Source organism: Penicillium concentricum (assembly GCF_028827145.1).
Source record: "Penicillium concentricum strain IBT 3081 chromosome Unknown utg000006l_segment0_segment0, whole genome shotgun sequence".
Taxonomy (NCBI): Eukaryota; Fungi; Ascomycota; class Eurotiomycetes; order Eurotiales; family Aspergillaceae; genus Penicillium; species Penicillium concentricum.
This window is the reverse complement of record NW_026622759.1, coordinates 912,546-925,653: the sequence shown is the minus strand read 5'-3', so window position 1 is coordinate 925,653 and position 13,108 is coordinate 912,546. Positions and strand designations below refer to the sequence as shown.

The window sequence follows — 13,108 nt, the reverse complement described above, 5'->3', positions numbered from 1 at the left end:
CTCCTATCACCTCCAATGATTGCAGCTCTTCTATCCCACGTTTGTGTGGATAATCTTGTCATGCTAGCTATGAGACTTCCTCCGAGAATCGCTGTTAAGTTTCGATTGATGCCGCAATCAACCTCAGATACCACAGTGTCCCGATTCCCGTGAGGAACGACAACCTGACGGCTAGTATATATATCGAGAAGCCTTTCGACGGCAAGGATCAACGCAAATGGGACGCCATTCAATCGTCGAAGAAATTTACGATAATGAGTCTAAAATCAACTTCGGCGTACCGGACAGCGTCCGAAGCGTGGACGGTGTGATGCACAACCCAGCAATGGGAAGCTCAATCCAACTATTCGAAAGGGAACCCTCACTCGAAGAACAGCAAAGAAGATTTGAAGTGCGAGAATGGCTGGTCTTTATCTGTATCGTTATCCTGGCGATGATGGATTCGTTCAATGCGACCATTTTGATCCCAGCCTTACCTGTATGTCACATACAACCCCTGAGTACCAATCTATACCTATAATAGAACTGACCAGAGACTCAATCCAGGACCTGGCAAACACATTTGCAAAACCACTAGCAAGCACATTCTGGGTCAACACGGTATACCTCCTTTTCGGCGCAAGCAGTCAACTCTACTTCACAATGATGAGCGAAGTCTTCAACCACGGACCTATATGGATCATTGCCGTAGTCCTCGCAACAATTGGCACAGGTATCTGCTGTGGCTCCATGAGTCTTGTGGAACTTATAATTGGCCGCATGATCCAGGGTATCGGCGGCGGCGGCACAATGAGCCTGTGCTTCGTGATAATGACCGAGACCGCGCCTGAATCCATTCACTCACGGTATTCATGCTATATCCTGCTTACACGCATGTGTGGAGGCATTCTGGGCCCCATTATCGGAGGCTTGTTTGTCGATAATGCCAACTGGAGGTGGGCGTTTTATTTCAACTTTATTTTCTGCGCGCTTGGTCTGCTGGCTATTCCATTTGCTGTTGATCTTCGTGCATTGAAACATATCCCGCTGCGGAAATTGCGCATTTTGGATTGGTCGGGTGCTACTTTGGCCTTTTTGGGTCTTGGGACTATCCTGGTTGGTCTTTCTTGGGGTGGGAGCTTGTATCGCTGGAGGGACTGGCAGACAATTGTACCTCTTGCGGTTGGTGCTGTCATTCTCCTTGCGCTTCTCTTTTGGGAGTCCAAGTGGGCGCTGCATCCGCAGTTTGGGAGGAGGGTATTTCGGTCGAGGATGATGACTATGACACATCTAGGGTGCTTTTTGCATGGCTTTGTGGTTAGTAGATGTTTTCTTCGAATTTGGTTTGTGTTTTCTGACATACCAGTCTAGGTCTTTGCCCATTTGCAATTATTCCCGTTATACTTCATGTCCACTCATTATATGTCCACCACCTTGTCAGGTCTCACCCTGCTAGCCATGGTTGGAATTGCGATTGCGCCGGCCACTGTGGTTGGTATCATTCTTGCGAAAGAGTTGAGATGTACCCAGTGGATCATCTCTGGTGGTTGGATCTTGACTTCCCTTGGCAGTGGATGCTCTATCCTCTTGGATAGCTCCACGCCGACCGTGGCGTGGGTATTTTTGTTGTTTACAGCAGGCCTTGGGCATGGTCTGTTGCTTGCGAGTTACAATGTTCGCATCCAGAATCTGCCCAAAGACGGGGATTGCTCCCTGTCGACCCTGCCAACAACCATGTCATATTACATGCGATCTTGGGGTATGGCAGTCGCGGTCCCTGTCGGAGGGGTTGTGTTATTGAACTTCTTCGGCAATGGACTTGCAAGTGTTGACCTGGATCGAGGCATGGTAAACTCTGCCAACGGATATCTCATTCTGATGAAGGATGTCAGCATGACAAGTAAACAGAGAGAGGCGGTTACAATTGTTTCGGTCGCGGCATTTCAAGCGGTATGGGATCTCATCACAGCCGTGGCTATTCTTGGGGGGATTTCGTCTGGTTTCCTGTGGCGAAAGAAAATCATGTGAATAGTAAACGTGTCAGAATTGAAGGACATTGGAATTACCACATTTGTCGCATCCCGGAGGTCTCAAAGTAACACGGTCAGCTAACCTGATAGAGTATAATGAGAGTGTAAGAGTAAGAGACCAATGGATTTATTGAACTTTGGTAAGAATATCTTGGATTTCAGGCTAAAGGCTAATTTGACATATGAATGAAACACGGCACATCGGCTAAGCTAATCACGCGGCTGGCATGGCTTGTCCGGTGATGTTCGCAAGTCTTTCTACCTTGCTCTCACTCGATCGGCTTTCACCCTTCAGCCTCTCCGGAAGAACAAACTCTCGCTTCCCCTTAATTTTCCAGCCAGACAGCCTGTCTTTGCCAAGCATCTCTAGCGTCTTCTTCTCGACGAGACTGTATTTGGAAGGATCATCCCGGTCAAACTTAAATGGCTGTTTCAAGGCCACTGGTGGGTTGGTGATAACTCGTGGGTGTCTCAGGCTGTTGACAGAGATCGAGTGACACATCAAAGGATGGAGAAGAACCACGTCGCCCACTTTACCAGTCATCTGGTGGAATTCCGTGCAATTCTTCATAATATCCGAGTAAAAGGGCGTATCCGCGGGGCTTCCAACAGGCTCTTGGCCACGGGGATACATATATGGTGTCACACCCTCGGGATGATTGTACTAGACCGAATTAGAAAAACGTAAAGATGGAACAGAAGGCTTGGCCACATACCAGATGCTGAGCAACATATTTCATCGCCTCCGGGCAGATCATAGTGCCACCTCCGCGATCCTGTACATCGGTAAATAGCGGTATAACGAGCAGGGCCTGTTCAGGCGAATCAAGAAAATGGGTAAAAAAGTCGCCATCCACATGCCATCCCGGCAGATCAGCAGGATTGGGCCAAGTGCCCTCGGACTCGGGGGAGCCGAGATTTACGATCAATGCATCGTTCCAAGTGGCCGATTCCGGTGCCACACGGTCTTCGCCCCCGAGAAGCTCGCAGATGGCCGCCCATGCCTTGGGGGCGAAGGTCCTGACCGGCTCTTCCTTGGTGTCTCCCATGTGGGTAATTTCAGTAGTCCATGTTGACTTATCCGTCGGTGACACGCCGAGTCTAGTCCACACATCGCCTGCCCACTCGGTTGCTTTCTCCCGGGAGAAACACTCTGGGAGACGCACGTACCCATATCTCATGAAATGATCGATTTGCTCTTGTGAGAGCTTGTAGTTGGGTTTAGCTGCCATTGTTTCTGAGTCTCCTGAAGGAGAGCTACAGCATGAGCCCATATTTAAAGAACCAATGTCAATCAATAGCTGCAAGAGTAGCAGTTACTTACTTGGGAAAGGCGGCTAGCTGTTTGTTGTGTAATTGCCGTCCTTATTCTGCCGATATGGGTCTGACCAATGAGAAGCGGTTCCTTCCCCCTTTTAAGCAAGCGGTGAACTCGGATATAAACACACCCCTGTTTGATATTTGCATGTGTTTCCTCTTCAAACAAAATATGGCGTTTGCTTAGAGCTGAACAAGATTTGGTGCCAATAATTGCCTAATAAATGGCGTTGCCAAGATAGGTCTTCCGGCTAAAGAGTCAACCCTAGCCTAGTGCCATTTCCCCCGCAAATGAAGAATGTCCCCAACTTCCCCCCAACTTCCCCTGCACGTCTTGGCATCACCACTCATACCACCTCATTTCCCGTCAGGTGGCGTCTAGGCTAATATAGTCACTCAATCCGGCACGGAGGGAAATTTGGACCCTGAGCGTGTTAGGCATACAGGAAGCCCCCCAACACGAAGCATTCAAACCTTGATCAAGAACAAACTCAAGCTAACACCTCAATGAACACGGAGGAATATCAATTATATGCGTTTTCTCTTCTCCAGGTTTATCAATTTGTGGGCCTCGGGCCGCCCAATCCACACGCTTGTGGGGAAGAAGGAAATTTGTCTCGTACCCGAAGACAGGGTCCTCAAGAAGACGCGGTACCCAAGTAAGCGAGGGCAATTTTGAACCACGGGACTCGGTTGTTAGAGCCCATTTATCAGCACCAATCACAACTCTGAAGCCAAGTGCGGAACTCGTGTGATTAGCCTGGGCCTCGATACCTGGAGCTAAAGCCCGGGGATGGAACGTTTTTGCTCTACTGGCATCCCCAATAGGGCAAGGTCGGTCTGACCAACCACCAATCTGGCTAGTCCGTGCATGTATAGGCATTTTCTAGTCCCGGCGCTGCACGAAATCCGTCCTAGCGTCCTGGAAAACATCCAAATTTCTTTATATCTATTTTTCTCAGTATGTGTTTCGATCGAAAACTGGGGAGAGCTGTTGACTCGTGCAGCTCAGCCAAGACATCAATTCCTCAATTCCCACATTAGCCGGTTAATATCAAAGTTGAAATATTTTAAGATGGCAAATCTGAATTGTTTAAGAACTCCCAGGAGCCCCCCTACCTCTGCATTCCTCTGCTTTGTGTCGCAAGCTTAGTGGACATCTCCACTTCCTACCTATATACTTCATACACTTTGTCTAAGCAGACTCTACAGATAACATGGGTATCGCTGTCGGAGCGTCGACTCTGCAGTCCGATTTGGACGCGACTCAGGCTGCGAGGCCTGAGTTGGAGAAGGTTAACTGGTGGCAAGAGCCTGGTCTGCGCAGGCTCTATTGCTGGGCTGCAGTGCTTTGTGTTGCTTCTGCTACTACTGGATACGATGGGTAAGCCTCAAAGCTTTGTGAATTAATATGTTTAGAGCTGACAGGGTGCAGGATGATGCTTAACACCTCCCAAAATTTGGATGCGTGGCAGGTGTACTTCGATCATCCCAATGGTGCCCAGCTGGGATTGATGAATGCAATTTACCAGATTGGTAGTCTTGCCAGTTTCCCTTTCGTGTAAGCTGCCCTGCGCGAAATACAACGGAAGCTTGCTAACTTGAATAGTCCCTTTATCGCTGATCGATGGGGCCGCAAGATTCCCATCATGATTGGATGTGTCCTGATGATTGTCGGTGGTTTGCTGGGTGCATTCTGCACAAACTATGGAAGTATGTTGACCATTCAGATACTCGCACTTATACCTTTGCTAATTCTCTCTAGTGTATGTCGCCGGTCGATTGCTCCTCGGATTCGGCAACAGTCTGGCCCAGATGGCATCCCCAGTCCTACTCACCGAAATCTGCCACCCCCAACACCGCGGAAAGGTTACTTCTATTTACAACTGCTTGTGGAATTTGGGCGCACTCCGTATGTATCCTTCCGACCAGTCTTCAGGCGTTGTACTGACTGAGTTTAGTTGTCGCATGGCTTGCATGGGGAACGATGTATATCCCCAACGATTGGTCATGGCGCAGTTTGACCCTCCTCCAAATCCTCCCCGCTGTCATTCAGATCGTCTTCATCTACTGTAAGTTCCCATCTGCTTGTGCTAGATTGTATCCACGCTGACCATTTTAGGGGTCCCGGAATCTCCCCGTTGGCTCGTCTCTAAGGAGCGGTACGAGGACGCATTGGACATCCTCGCCTACTATCACGGAAATGGAGATAAGAAAAACGCCACCGTTCAGTTCGAGTACCGTGAGATTAAGGAGACTATCAGCTTGGAGATGCGGTTCCAGAAGAACAGCAGCTACTTGGACTTCTGCAAGACCAAGGGTAACCGTTACCGTTTGGCACTTTTGATCTCCCTGGGAGTCATTTCCCAATACAGTGGCAATGCCTTGTTTAGTAACTACACCAATTTGATCTACAACAGCATGGGTATCACCGAACAAACCAAGAAGATTCCTGTTCGTTTCCCCTTGCGATCTGCCAAATGACCCCTCGCTGACGTTTCATAGCTCAATGGTGGACAAACCCTACTCAGTCTCGTTGTCAGTGTTTCCAGTGCCTTCTTTGTTGACCGAGTTGGACGCCGACCTCTTTTCCTGGTTTCCACAATCGGTACATGCCAACCTCATCCGTGATAAATTTACCAAGTTACTGACTTTCTCCTCTCAGGCATGGTTCTCATGTTCCTCGCATGGACTGTCGTTTCCTCCGTCTTCGAAAAGACCGGAGATGTCGCAACGACCGGCTACCCACAAGTCGTCTTCGTCTGGCTTTTCTCCGTGTTCTACGCCATCGCCTGGTCGGGTCTGCTCGTCGCCTACTCGCTCGAGATTCTGCCCTACCGCCTGCGCGCCAAGGGTGTTATGATTATGAACTTGACGGTGCAGGCATCTCTGGTTCTCGGAAAGTAAGTTGCCTTGAATATTAATACCCGCTCTTTGGACCAAGCTGACCATCCTAGTTACACCAATCCAATTGCGTGGGAGAACCTTCCTCACCACTGGAATTTGTCGATGATCTACACCATCTGGATTTTCATCGAGCTCTGCTTCGTGTACTTCTTCTACGTTGAGACCCGGGGTCCCACTCTCGAGGAACTGGCTAAGATCTTCGATGGTGAGGATGCTGATGTGGCTCATGTTGATCTCCAGCAGGTCGAGAAGGAGATTGCAATCACTGAGAAGGAGTCTCCTGAGTATAGGGAACGTGCTTGATTGTTCGTTTGAATGTTCGTCATTGTGAAAAGATATCCATGTGCCACGCATACTTGCTTGTTACGCAGCTTGAATTAATTTGATAATACTTTACGTGATTCTATGTTATAATCTGCTCTATTTGGTATAGAATGACGTTAATGACGTTGTATGTCTCGCAACAGTTGGTCAAGGAGTCCACTGCTGGGTGCACAGAGCGATTTACGTGTTACTCTTCGTAGTAAACATGGGTTCGGATTCTCAGAGCAGGACTAAATAGAAAGGCGCTTGCCGCGTAGTAATAGACCCCCGTTATGGTTCATAGATATCGTCGTATGTGACCGTAGAAGAGCACCGGAGAGCCCAAACTCCTCGGATTTCGACCTTTCTGGAAAAACTGCCAATAGTTCGTTCATGCCATCGCCCTGACATAATCTTGCAGAAGGCTGCCAACTGGTTGTAGGCAATCCACAATCCCTCCTGGTCCACACACATTATCTTCCTCCCTTCATGGGCCTGTTTTCTAGACCTAAATATTAGTAAATACTAGCAGATTTCAATAATAAACATCTCCGTTCATATTCAAGATCCATTGAATGAACTTGTGGCGTAGTGAGGAGTAGACTGCGACATCGCCCGTCCACGGTGGGCGGTGGGCTATTTGATGTTTCGAGTGCCCGTCTATAACGCCTAAGGCCCACGGGCATACCTATCCCGGGCATGCCCACTATGCCCACTATTATATAAAGTCACCCAAAATAGACGCATAACTAGGCCTTGCCAACTCCCATGGGACTAAAGAAATTCCGGTCCCATAACCCTATCAGTTTTATAGGACTCCCGTGGGACTTATAGGACTCCCATATAGTCCCACGCTAGCATAACTTTGCCAAGAATTTCCTCTTTCGGCTATACAAATCTATAAAGTAATCAGATAAAATACTATTATTTATAGGTGTATAAGCGTCCCTACCTTCAATATTAACTAACGTGGTTTTTTTATATAACATAGTCTATAATAAAGTGCATAAATAACTTAAGTCTATAGGCGTACCTATAGGTATACCGTATACCTATAGATATATATCTAAACGCCTATCTTAAGTTATAATCGAAGGATTTGAAACTCCTAGAATAATAATGTAAGACTTTTAGTGATATACTAATATAATTTAGTGATATAAGCTTGTAAAATAAGAATTATACTAATTTACTTTCGATCTACCTATAAGAAATATACTAGAGCGAGAGATAAAGTGGAATCTATAAGTAGTATTTTACTTATAGAAAATAGTAGGCATATACTCCTAGCTTAAATATATATCTTTAAATATTATAGTATGATTTAATAAGTTAATAAAAATACTATATAATATGATATATTTCGATTAAAATTTTATTCCAAGTCGTATTATATATATATATTAGTTTCTTATATACTCAGATATTTTATTAAAATTTATAGATATTATAGATTAAAACCGCGATTTTATATGGAGTTAGCAAAATAGGTGTAAATAACAGTTATTTATTATACAATAGTGGGCATAGTGGGCATGCCCGGGATAGGTATGCCCGTGGGCCTTAGGCGTTATAGACGGGCACTCGAAACATCAAATAGCCCACCGCCCACCGTGGACGGGCGATGTCGCAGTCTAACTTTGTTAGGTCACAAGAGCATAACCCCTTTGATGTGGCCGATTGGCACGGAAACTGTGTACCTTACAAGGTGATATTTCAAGATCAAACCCCATAAAATATCTGCTAACATGATATCTTGCAGTACGAGCAAGTTTGTCAGCGTCAGCTCCGTTTCTGTCGGCTACACCGACCCCTCCGTTTACACCGTTTTCACTACCAAGTCGCGTGACTCTTACGCCCTACTCGTCTACTTTCTCTGGTTCAGACCGCACTGGGACGTTGCGATAAACACCTTCCGCCCGGTCTACTTCCACCGAAACGCCGCCTCCGAGTTCCTCGCCATTGTCTGTCTAGGGCGCCCGTGGAGGCCGATCAAGCGGATTCAAGCCCAGCGGTGGCAGCTATGTGGCTGGTCACATCGCCCAAGGGGGCTTCTGGGAATTGATAAGGCCATCGCAGTTTATTACTAACGGCACCACAAAACTAATTAGTTATCTACAGTAAACTCCCGCTTTCGGCACGGCTTCGGGCAACAGAATTTTGGTGTGCCTATTGCGCTAGCCCTAATTTGGTAATCACTAGTCTATTTTTGGTCTAAAGTAGTCATCCACCTTCCTCTGTTTCTTTCCATCTATCTGTAGTCGAGAAAAAAGCTGTCCTCTCCTCTCTATATCATGTAGATCTCTCATAGTAATACCCTCTTGGTGTTGAGCAAATTAAAGAGCTTTTGCATATCTTCAATAGCTTCGACACGCGAGAGGATATCCGGCGGTGGTCCGAATATATAGTCACACTGGTCGTCCTCGCTCTCCTGATCACCATAATCACCACTTGTTTTTTCCTCAGAAAAGTAAACGATGATATTAGATAAATCAGGCTCTTGGACGTCGAAATTTTCTCCTGGAAAGTCTAGGAATTCATCTAATGCCATAACCACATCAGGTTGCCAAAGGGCGGGATTTCGGCGGCACATCAACACCACTTAGCTGAGGGGAAACGTTGCATAAGGAAAACAGGTTATATTAAATTGACCCCTCTTCCTTTCAGCTCTACTACGTGGCTGTCGACCTTCATTTTGATCGTCCTGACTGACCCGGCAACCCCTCCGATCGACAGAGGATTGATATATATAAAAGATGTGAAGTAGAGAGCGGGTTTAGAAGCTCCCGAAGAAACAGTCTTGTTATAATTCTACCTGGTGCATTTCTTCCTTGCCTGATCGACAGGTCGACTTCTAACATAAAGAGAAGGTATTATCGATTTTAGCCTAGATAGACCACTCTCTGACGAATATTAGAAATTTTCTATCTCTAGTTAGTGGGCTGTGGTTTATAATCCAATTTTTCGCGAGGGGTCAGGGTCAATGAAATCTATCCATCTATCTATCGGCTGTGCAAATGTAGCTGTTCGTGACCCGGTCATTTCGATTGATTTTTCTGACTAGGCTTAACTTTTGGTACACCACATCCATCCCGAGCCGCGCTAGTGGTCCCAGATATATTTGTGGGGAAATGGTCCTTATTTGGCGTTTAGTTGCCCAATCAAAAAATCAATCGAAATAAGGTTTAAGGTACTCTAACCTCGGATATGCTTCCGGTGGGGGTGGGACAAAAGTCTCAGTACCACGGTACGCCCCGCGGTTTGGTCACGTTTTGTTTCGCAAAAGAAAGACAACATCTGAACAAAGAAAACAGCAATTTCAAGGCGATAAAGAGAGACCTAGTCAATGTGGCAACAAAGCGCATTTTCATGATCTGGGAAATGGGACCGTCGGGATTATAAGTCGACTAGCAGAGGATCCTCCAACGTGGAGATTGTGCTTCCCTTTGTTGTAGTTGGGCATCACCCCACGTAGATTCGGAAACTCTGCCAGCGTCATGTTGTGCCCAGATACCTTGAAAACCAGCTTCTCACCTGGTAGGTAGAGTATTCCAGTTTGCCACAGTCCAATGTCTAGCTCAATGACCTGCCCAGTCTGATAAGTCTGCTTCACGGAGTAATCATGCTCTGGCCACCACTCATTCGATAATTTCTTGTCGAGATCACGATAGCTCACACGGAGGCAGCCGGTAGGGCCTAAGTAGATCAAAGGATTCACTAAATCAATCGGCTCGGGCATATTGCAGATTTTCCGATCATTGACAGGAATATTTATGTTCCGCAGAAGCTTGCCAGTTGTATCAGCTTTGCGAATCTGGACGAATACATCCATATCCTCTGCATTTTCGGCCGAGACATAAATGATCGCTCGTGCTGATCCAGCGAGAGCACAGGGCTCTGTGAAAGTGTATGTGAAACTGAGCTCCTCTGAGTCAGCGTCAGTTTGTTGGAAAGGTGCATCTGACACGTATGATATGATATTCGGAGTTAGGGGAAGATCTTCAGTCATCGAATTTTTGACATCAAGATAGAAAGTACGGGCAGTCGTGTTGGGAATTGGCCAGTCCGGATAGACTTGGTCTATCAAGGGACCCTGGTTATAATTACTTTAGATTTGTACCCCAGCAGTGTAGCCATCTTTGTTGCCCACCTTATTGAAGCGTAGGAATGATACCCTCACGTTTGGTGTATCTTCCCAGTCATTCTGAATGCCCTTGGTATAGTGATCAAAGAACTTTAATAAGTCGTCATTGGTCGACTTCTGGTAAAGGTCGTGCCACTCCTGGGTAGCATGAACTCGTAGCCTTGGCTATTGTCAAATTTTGGTATTCAAGTATTGAGGGATTCAAGGGAGTACCATTTCTTCATATGAGGAATTTCTGTAAAACCCCGGAACGAGCCGAATGTGTGGAGAAAAGTTGAATAGCTTGCAAGTATGTAGGCAGGAACCGTGATTTGACTCATATCTGCCCGCTTACTGCTCCAGTATTCATTCATTGAAGGGTATTTTTTGAGTGCGCCGACCACATCCTCTTGCCGGTTGCGCCCTGCACAGAAAGAATTAACTGATCGCGGTCTATGTCACGGGAAGAGAAAGCAAATAATTACCTCGAAGTACCCCTGACAGGAAGTCCCAAAAAGGAGTCTGAGGAATACCACCTCGGCATAGAACATCACGGTAGAGATCACCCGCACCTTCGAGAGGGCCAATGCATTTCAGATGAGGCGGGCGCGTCGCGGCGATGAACCACTGGGCCACTGCTAGCCACGAGTTACCAACCAAGGCAACACTTTTATTGCACCACGGTAGACTCGCGATATGCTCAATTGTGTCGTAGCCGTCGTCCGCTTCATTTGGTCCGAAGTGGCTATTTTCAATAAGCTCTATGCTGAACCTATCGGCCAAGGTGGTGAGCAACCTACTAAATATCCCCTTCCGAGTCATAAACGCCTCGTGGATCCGGGTTCACAATTGCATATCCCTTAGCAGTCCATTTAGCAGGATCAGGGGCCTCAAACTTCTCAAACCCAGACAAACGAGACCGAGGGACTCCCATGCGGCCAGGAATCATATCTAGAGGATTAAAACCTGGCCAAATAGGGTTAGTAGACGCAGCCGTACTCATTATATCGAATGGACACGAACCTCCGGTACGACAAGCAGATTTTCCGTATGGACTCCATGCGAGCAAGGCTGGAACAGTGCCGTCGGCAGCGTTTTGAGGCCTGAATACGTCCACAAAGATGGCACAACCATCCCGTAATCGCACACTCACGTTTTTTTCCCAAATTGTGTCCACCAAGAAAGGCGCATGGTTGTCAGTCAGCTTCCATCCAGCCGGTAGCACTTTAGTTTCGGTCTCCGGTCGTTCATAGCCAGAATCTACCTTATCCGGACGAACTGTCTCCCGCCAGAGTGAAATACTTGTCTTTGTGGCTGCCATGACGGGATTGAGAAAGTCCTCGTTGTAAAAGCGCCTTTCTGTGCATAAGATCAAAAGTATTTATTGCCTCAATTCGTGATGGCATTCGGAATCGAGTTTGCTTCAGTGTCAAGAGTTATGACGTGGCGAGAACTTACGAAAGACATGGATAGAAGCTACGGGTATGTGATGGGACCTTCGGAAGATTGCAGGGTGGGGGAAAGCGGGACGTCTGAAAGCAATACATATCCAGTTCTTATACTGTACCATGGTACCGCTGTCCCACAATTCCCACGGGTCTCACCTTTGGAAGTTACCTCACCGGTGAAGAGTATACCTACCTTCAACTTCCCAGTCCTTGGTGTTAGGGATTGAAAATCATAAATATACTGAGTTTCTACCTTTGCCTTGCTATCATTGATGTATCTTAAATTAGACCATCAAATAGACTGTAAGTGATGCAATAGAGGAATTTTCGATGGCAGTTAGGAAAGTGGATAGTGCCAGTTCTGCGACGAGGAGTTTAGGATTGTTATAAATGATCTGGCATTGAATGAAGTGCAGGTCTAAACGGTAGGACGACATGATTGTAGTGATAAATGGGGTGTAGAGAACTAGAGTATTCCCACATATCCTTGATGCACTTCCAATTGCATCGTAGCTGATGTAGTTAGCTCTATGACGTGATATGGGTTTCCGGAATATGTAGGCTGTACATCTGCAACAGCAAAGGATGTAGAAAAGGAATCTCAACTGTTTATAATGTCTCCTTGTCACGACTATCTTTAGGTCTTTAGGACAGGTGAGCAAGCGCCAACATTGCATCATTCCACACAGGTAATGGTCCAGTTCGCAACCAGTAATTGTGGAGCCCATTAAGTGCGCAGGCATACAAATTGGGATCATAGCATTTTGACTACAAATTCTGTCGAAAAACCCAGCCTTGAATATAAACCTCGCTTTGAAAAATAACGGATACAAGAAGAGCCCATCCGATACATCTGTACATTCAATTGCGGTTACCTACCTACAATTTTCAGGTTGCAAAAGTAATCTCCGACCATAATAATCTACTCCTATGATACCCTTGGCGGTTACAATGAAGCCCATCACAAATCCAGTCTTACCAAATTTCTAGACATTATGTAG

The 13,108-nt window shown here is 46.5% G+C and overlaps 5 protein-coding genes across 5 annotated transcripts; 3 read left to right on the top strand and 2 right to left on the bottom strand.

Moving 5' to 3' along the window:
* Positions 1-217: 217 nt before the first annotated feature.
* On the top strand, positions 218-2,007 carry N7517_010533 (uncharacterized protein; the record flags this gene model as incomplete). The annotated part of the gene is made up of 3 exons (XM_056728256.1): positions 218-478; positions 547-1,296; positions 1,351-2,007. 3 exons carry the CDS (start codon positions 218-220, stop codon positions 2,005-2,007), a joined length of 1,668 nt encoding a protein of 555 aa, XP_056574071.1.
* Positions 2,008-2,223: 216 nt separating this feature from the next.
* On the bottom strand, positions 2,224-3,241 carry N7517_010532 (uncharacterized protein; the record flags this gene model as incomplete). Its single annotated transcript, XM_056728255.1, has 2 exons — positions 2,224-2,673; positions 2,726-3,241. 2 exons carry the CDS (start codon positions 3,239-3,241, stop codon positions 2,224-2,226), a joined length of 966 nt encoding a protein of 321 aa, XP_056574070.1.
* Positions 3,242-4,543: 1,302 nt separating this feature from the next.
* Positions 4,544-6,536, top strand: N7517_010531 (putative MFS hexose transporter; the record flags this gene model as incomplete). Its single annotated transcript, XM_056728254.1, has 9 exons — positions 4,544-4,710; positions 4,762-4,887; positions 4,936-5,039; positions 5,092-5,238; positions 5,288-5,398; positions 5,449-5,780; positions 5,832-5,934; positions 5,992-6,229; positions 6,284-6,536. 9 exons carry the CDS (start codon positions 4,544-4,546, stop codon positions 6,534-6,536), a joined length of 1,581 nt encoding a protein of 526 aa, XP_056574069.1.
* A 1,670-nt stretch (positions 6,537-8,206) lies between these two features.
* Positions 8,207-8,626, top strand: N7517_010530 (Homogentisate 1-2-dioxygenase; the record flags this gene model as incomplete). Its single annotated transcript, XM_056728253.1, has 2 exons — positions 8,207-8,244; positions 8,299-8,626. The coding sequence occupies 2 exons, from the start codon at positions 8,207-8,209 to the stop codon at positions 8,624-8,626; spliced, it is 366 nt and encodes a 121-aa protein (XP_056574068.1).
* Positions 8,627-9,903: 1,277 nt separating this feature from the next.
* N7517_010529 (CocE/NonD family hydrolase) lies at positions 9,904-11,980 on the bottom strand (the record flags this gene model as incomplete). The annotated part of the gene is made up of 6 exons (XM_056728252.1): positions 9,904-10,629; positions 10,687-10,840; positions 10,894-11,083; positions 11,145-11,404; positions 11,460-11,625; positions 11,683-11,980. The coding sequence occupies 6 exons, from the start codon at positions 11,978-11,980 to the stop codon at positions 9,904-9,906; spliced, it is 1,794 nt and encodes a 597-aa protein (XP_056574067.1).
* Between the last annotated feature and the right edge of the window lie 1,128 nt (positions 11,981-13,108).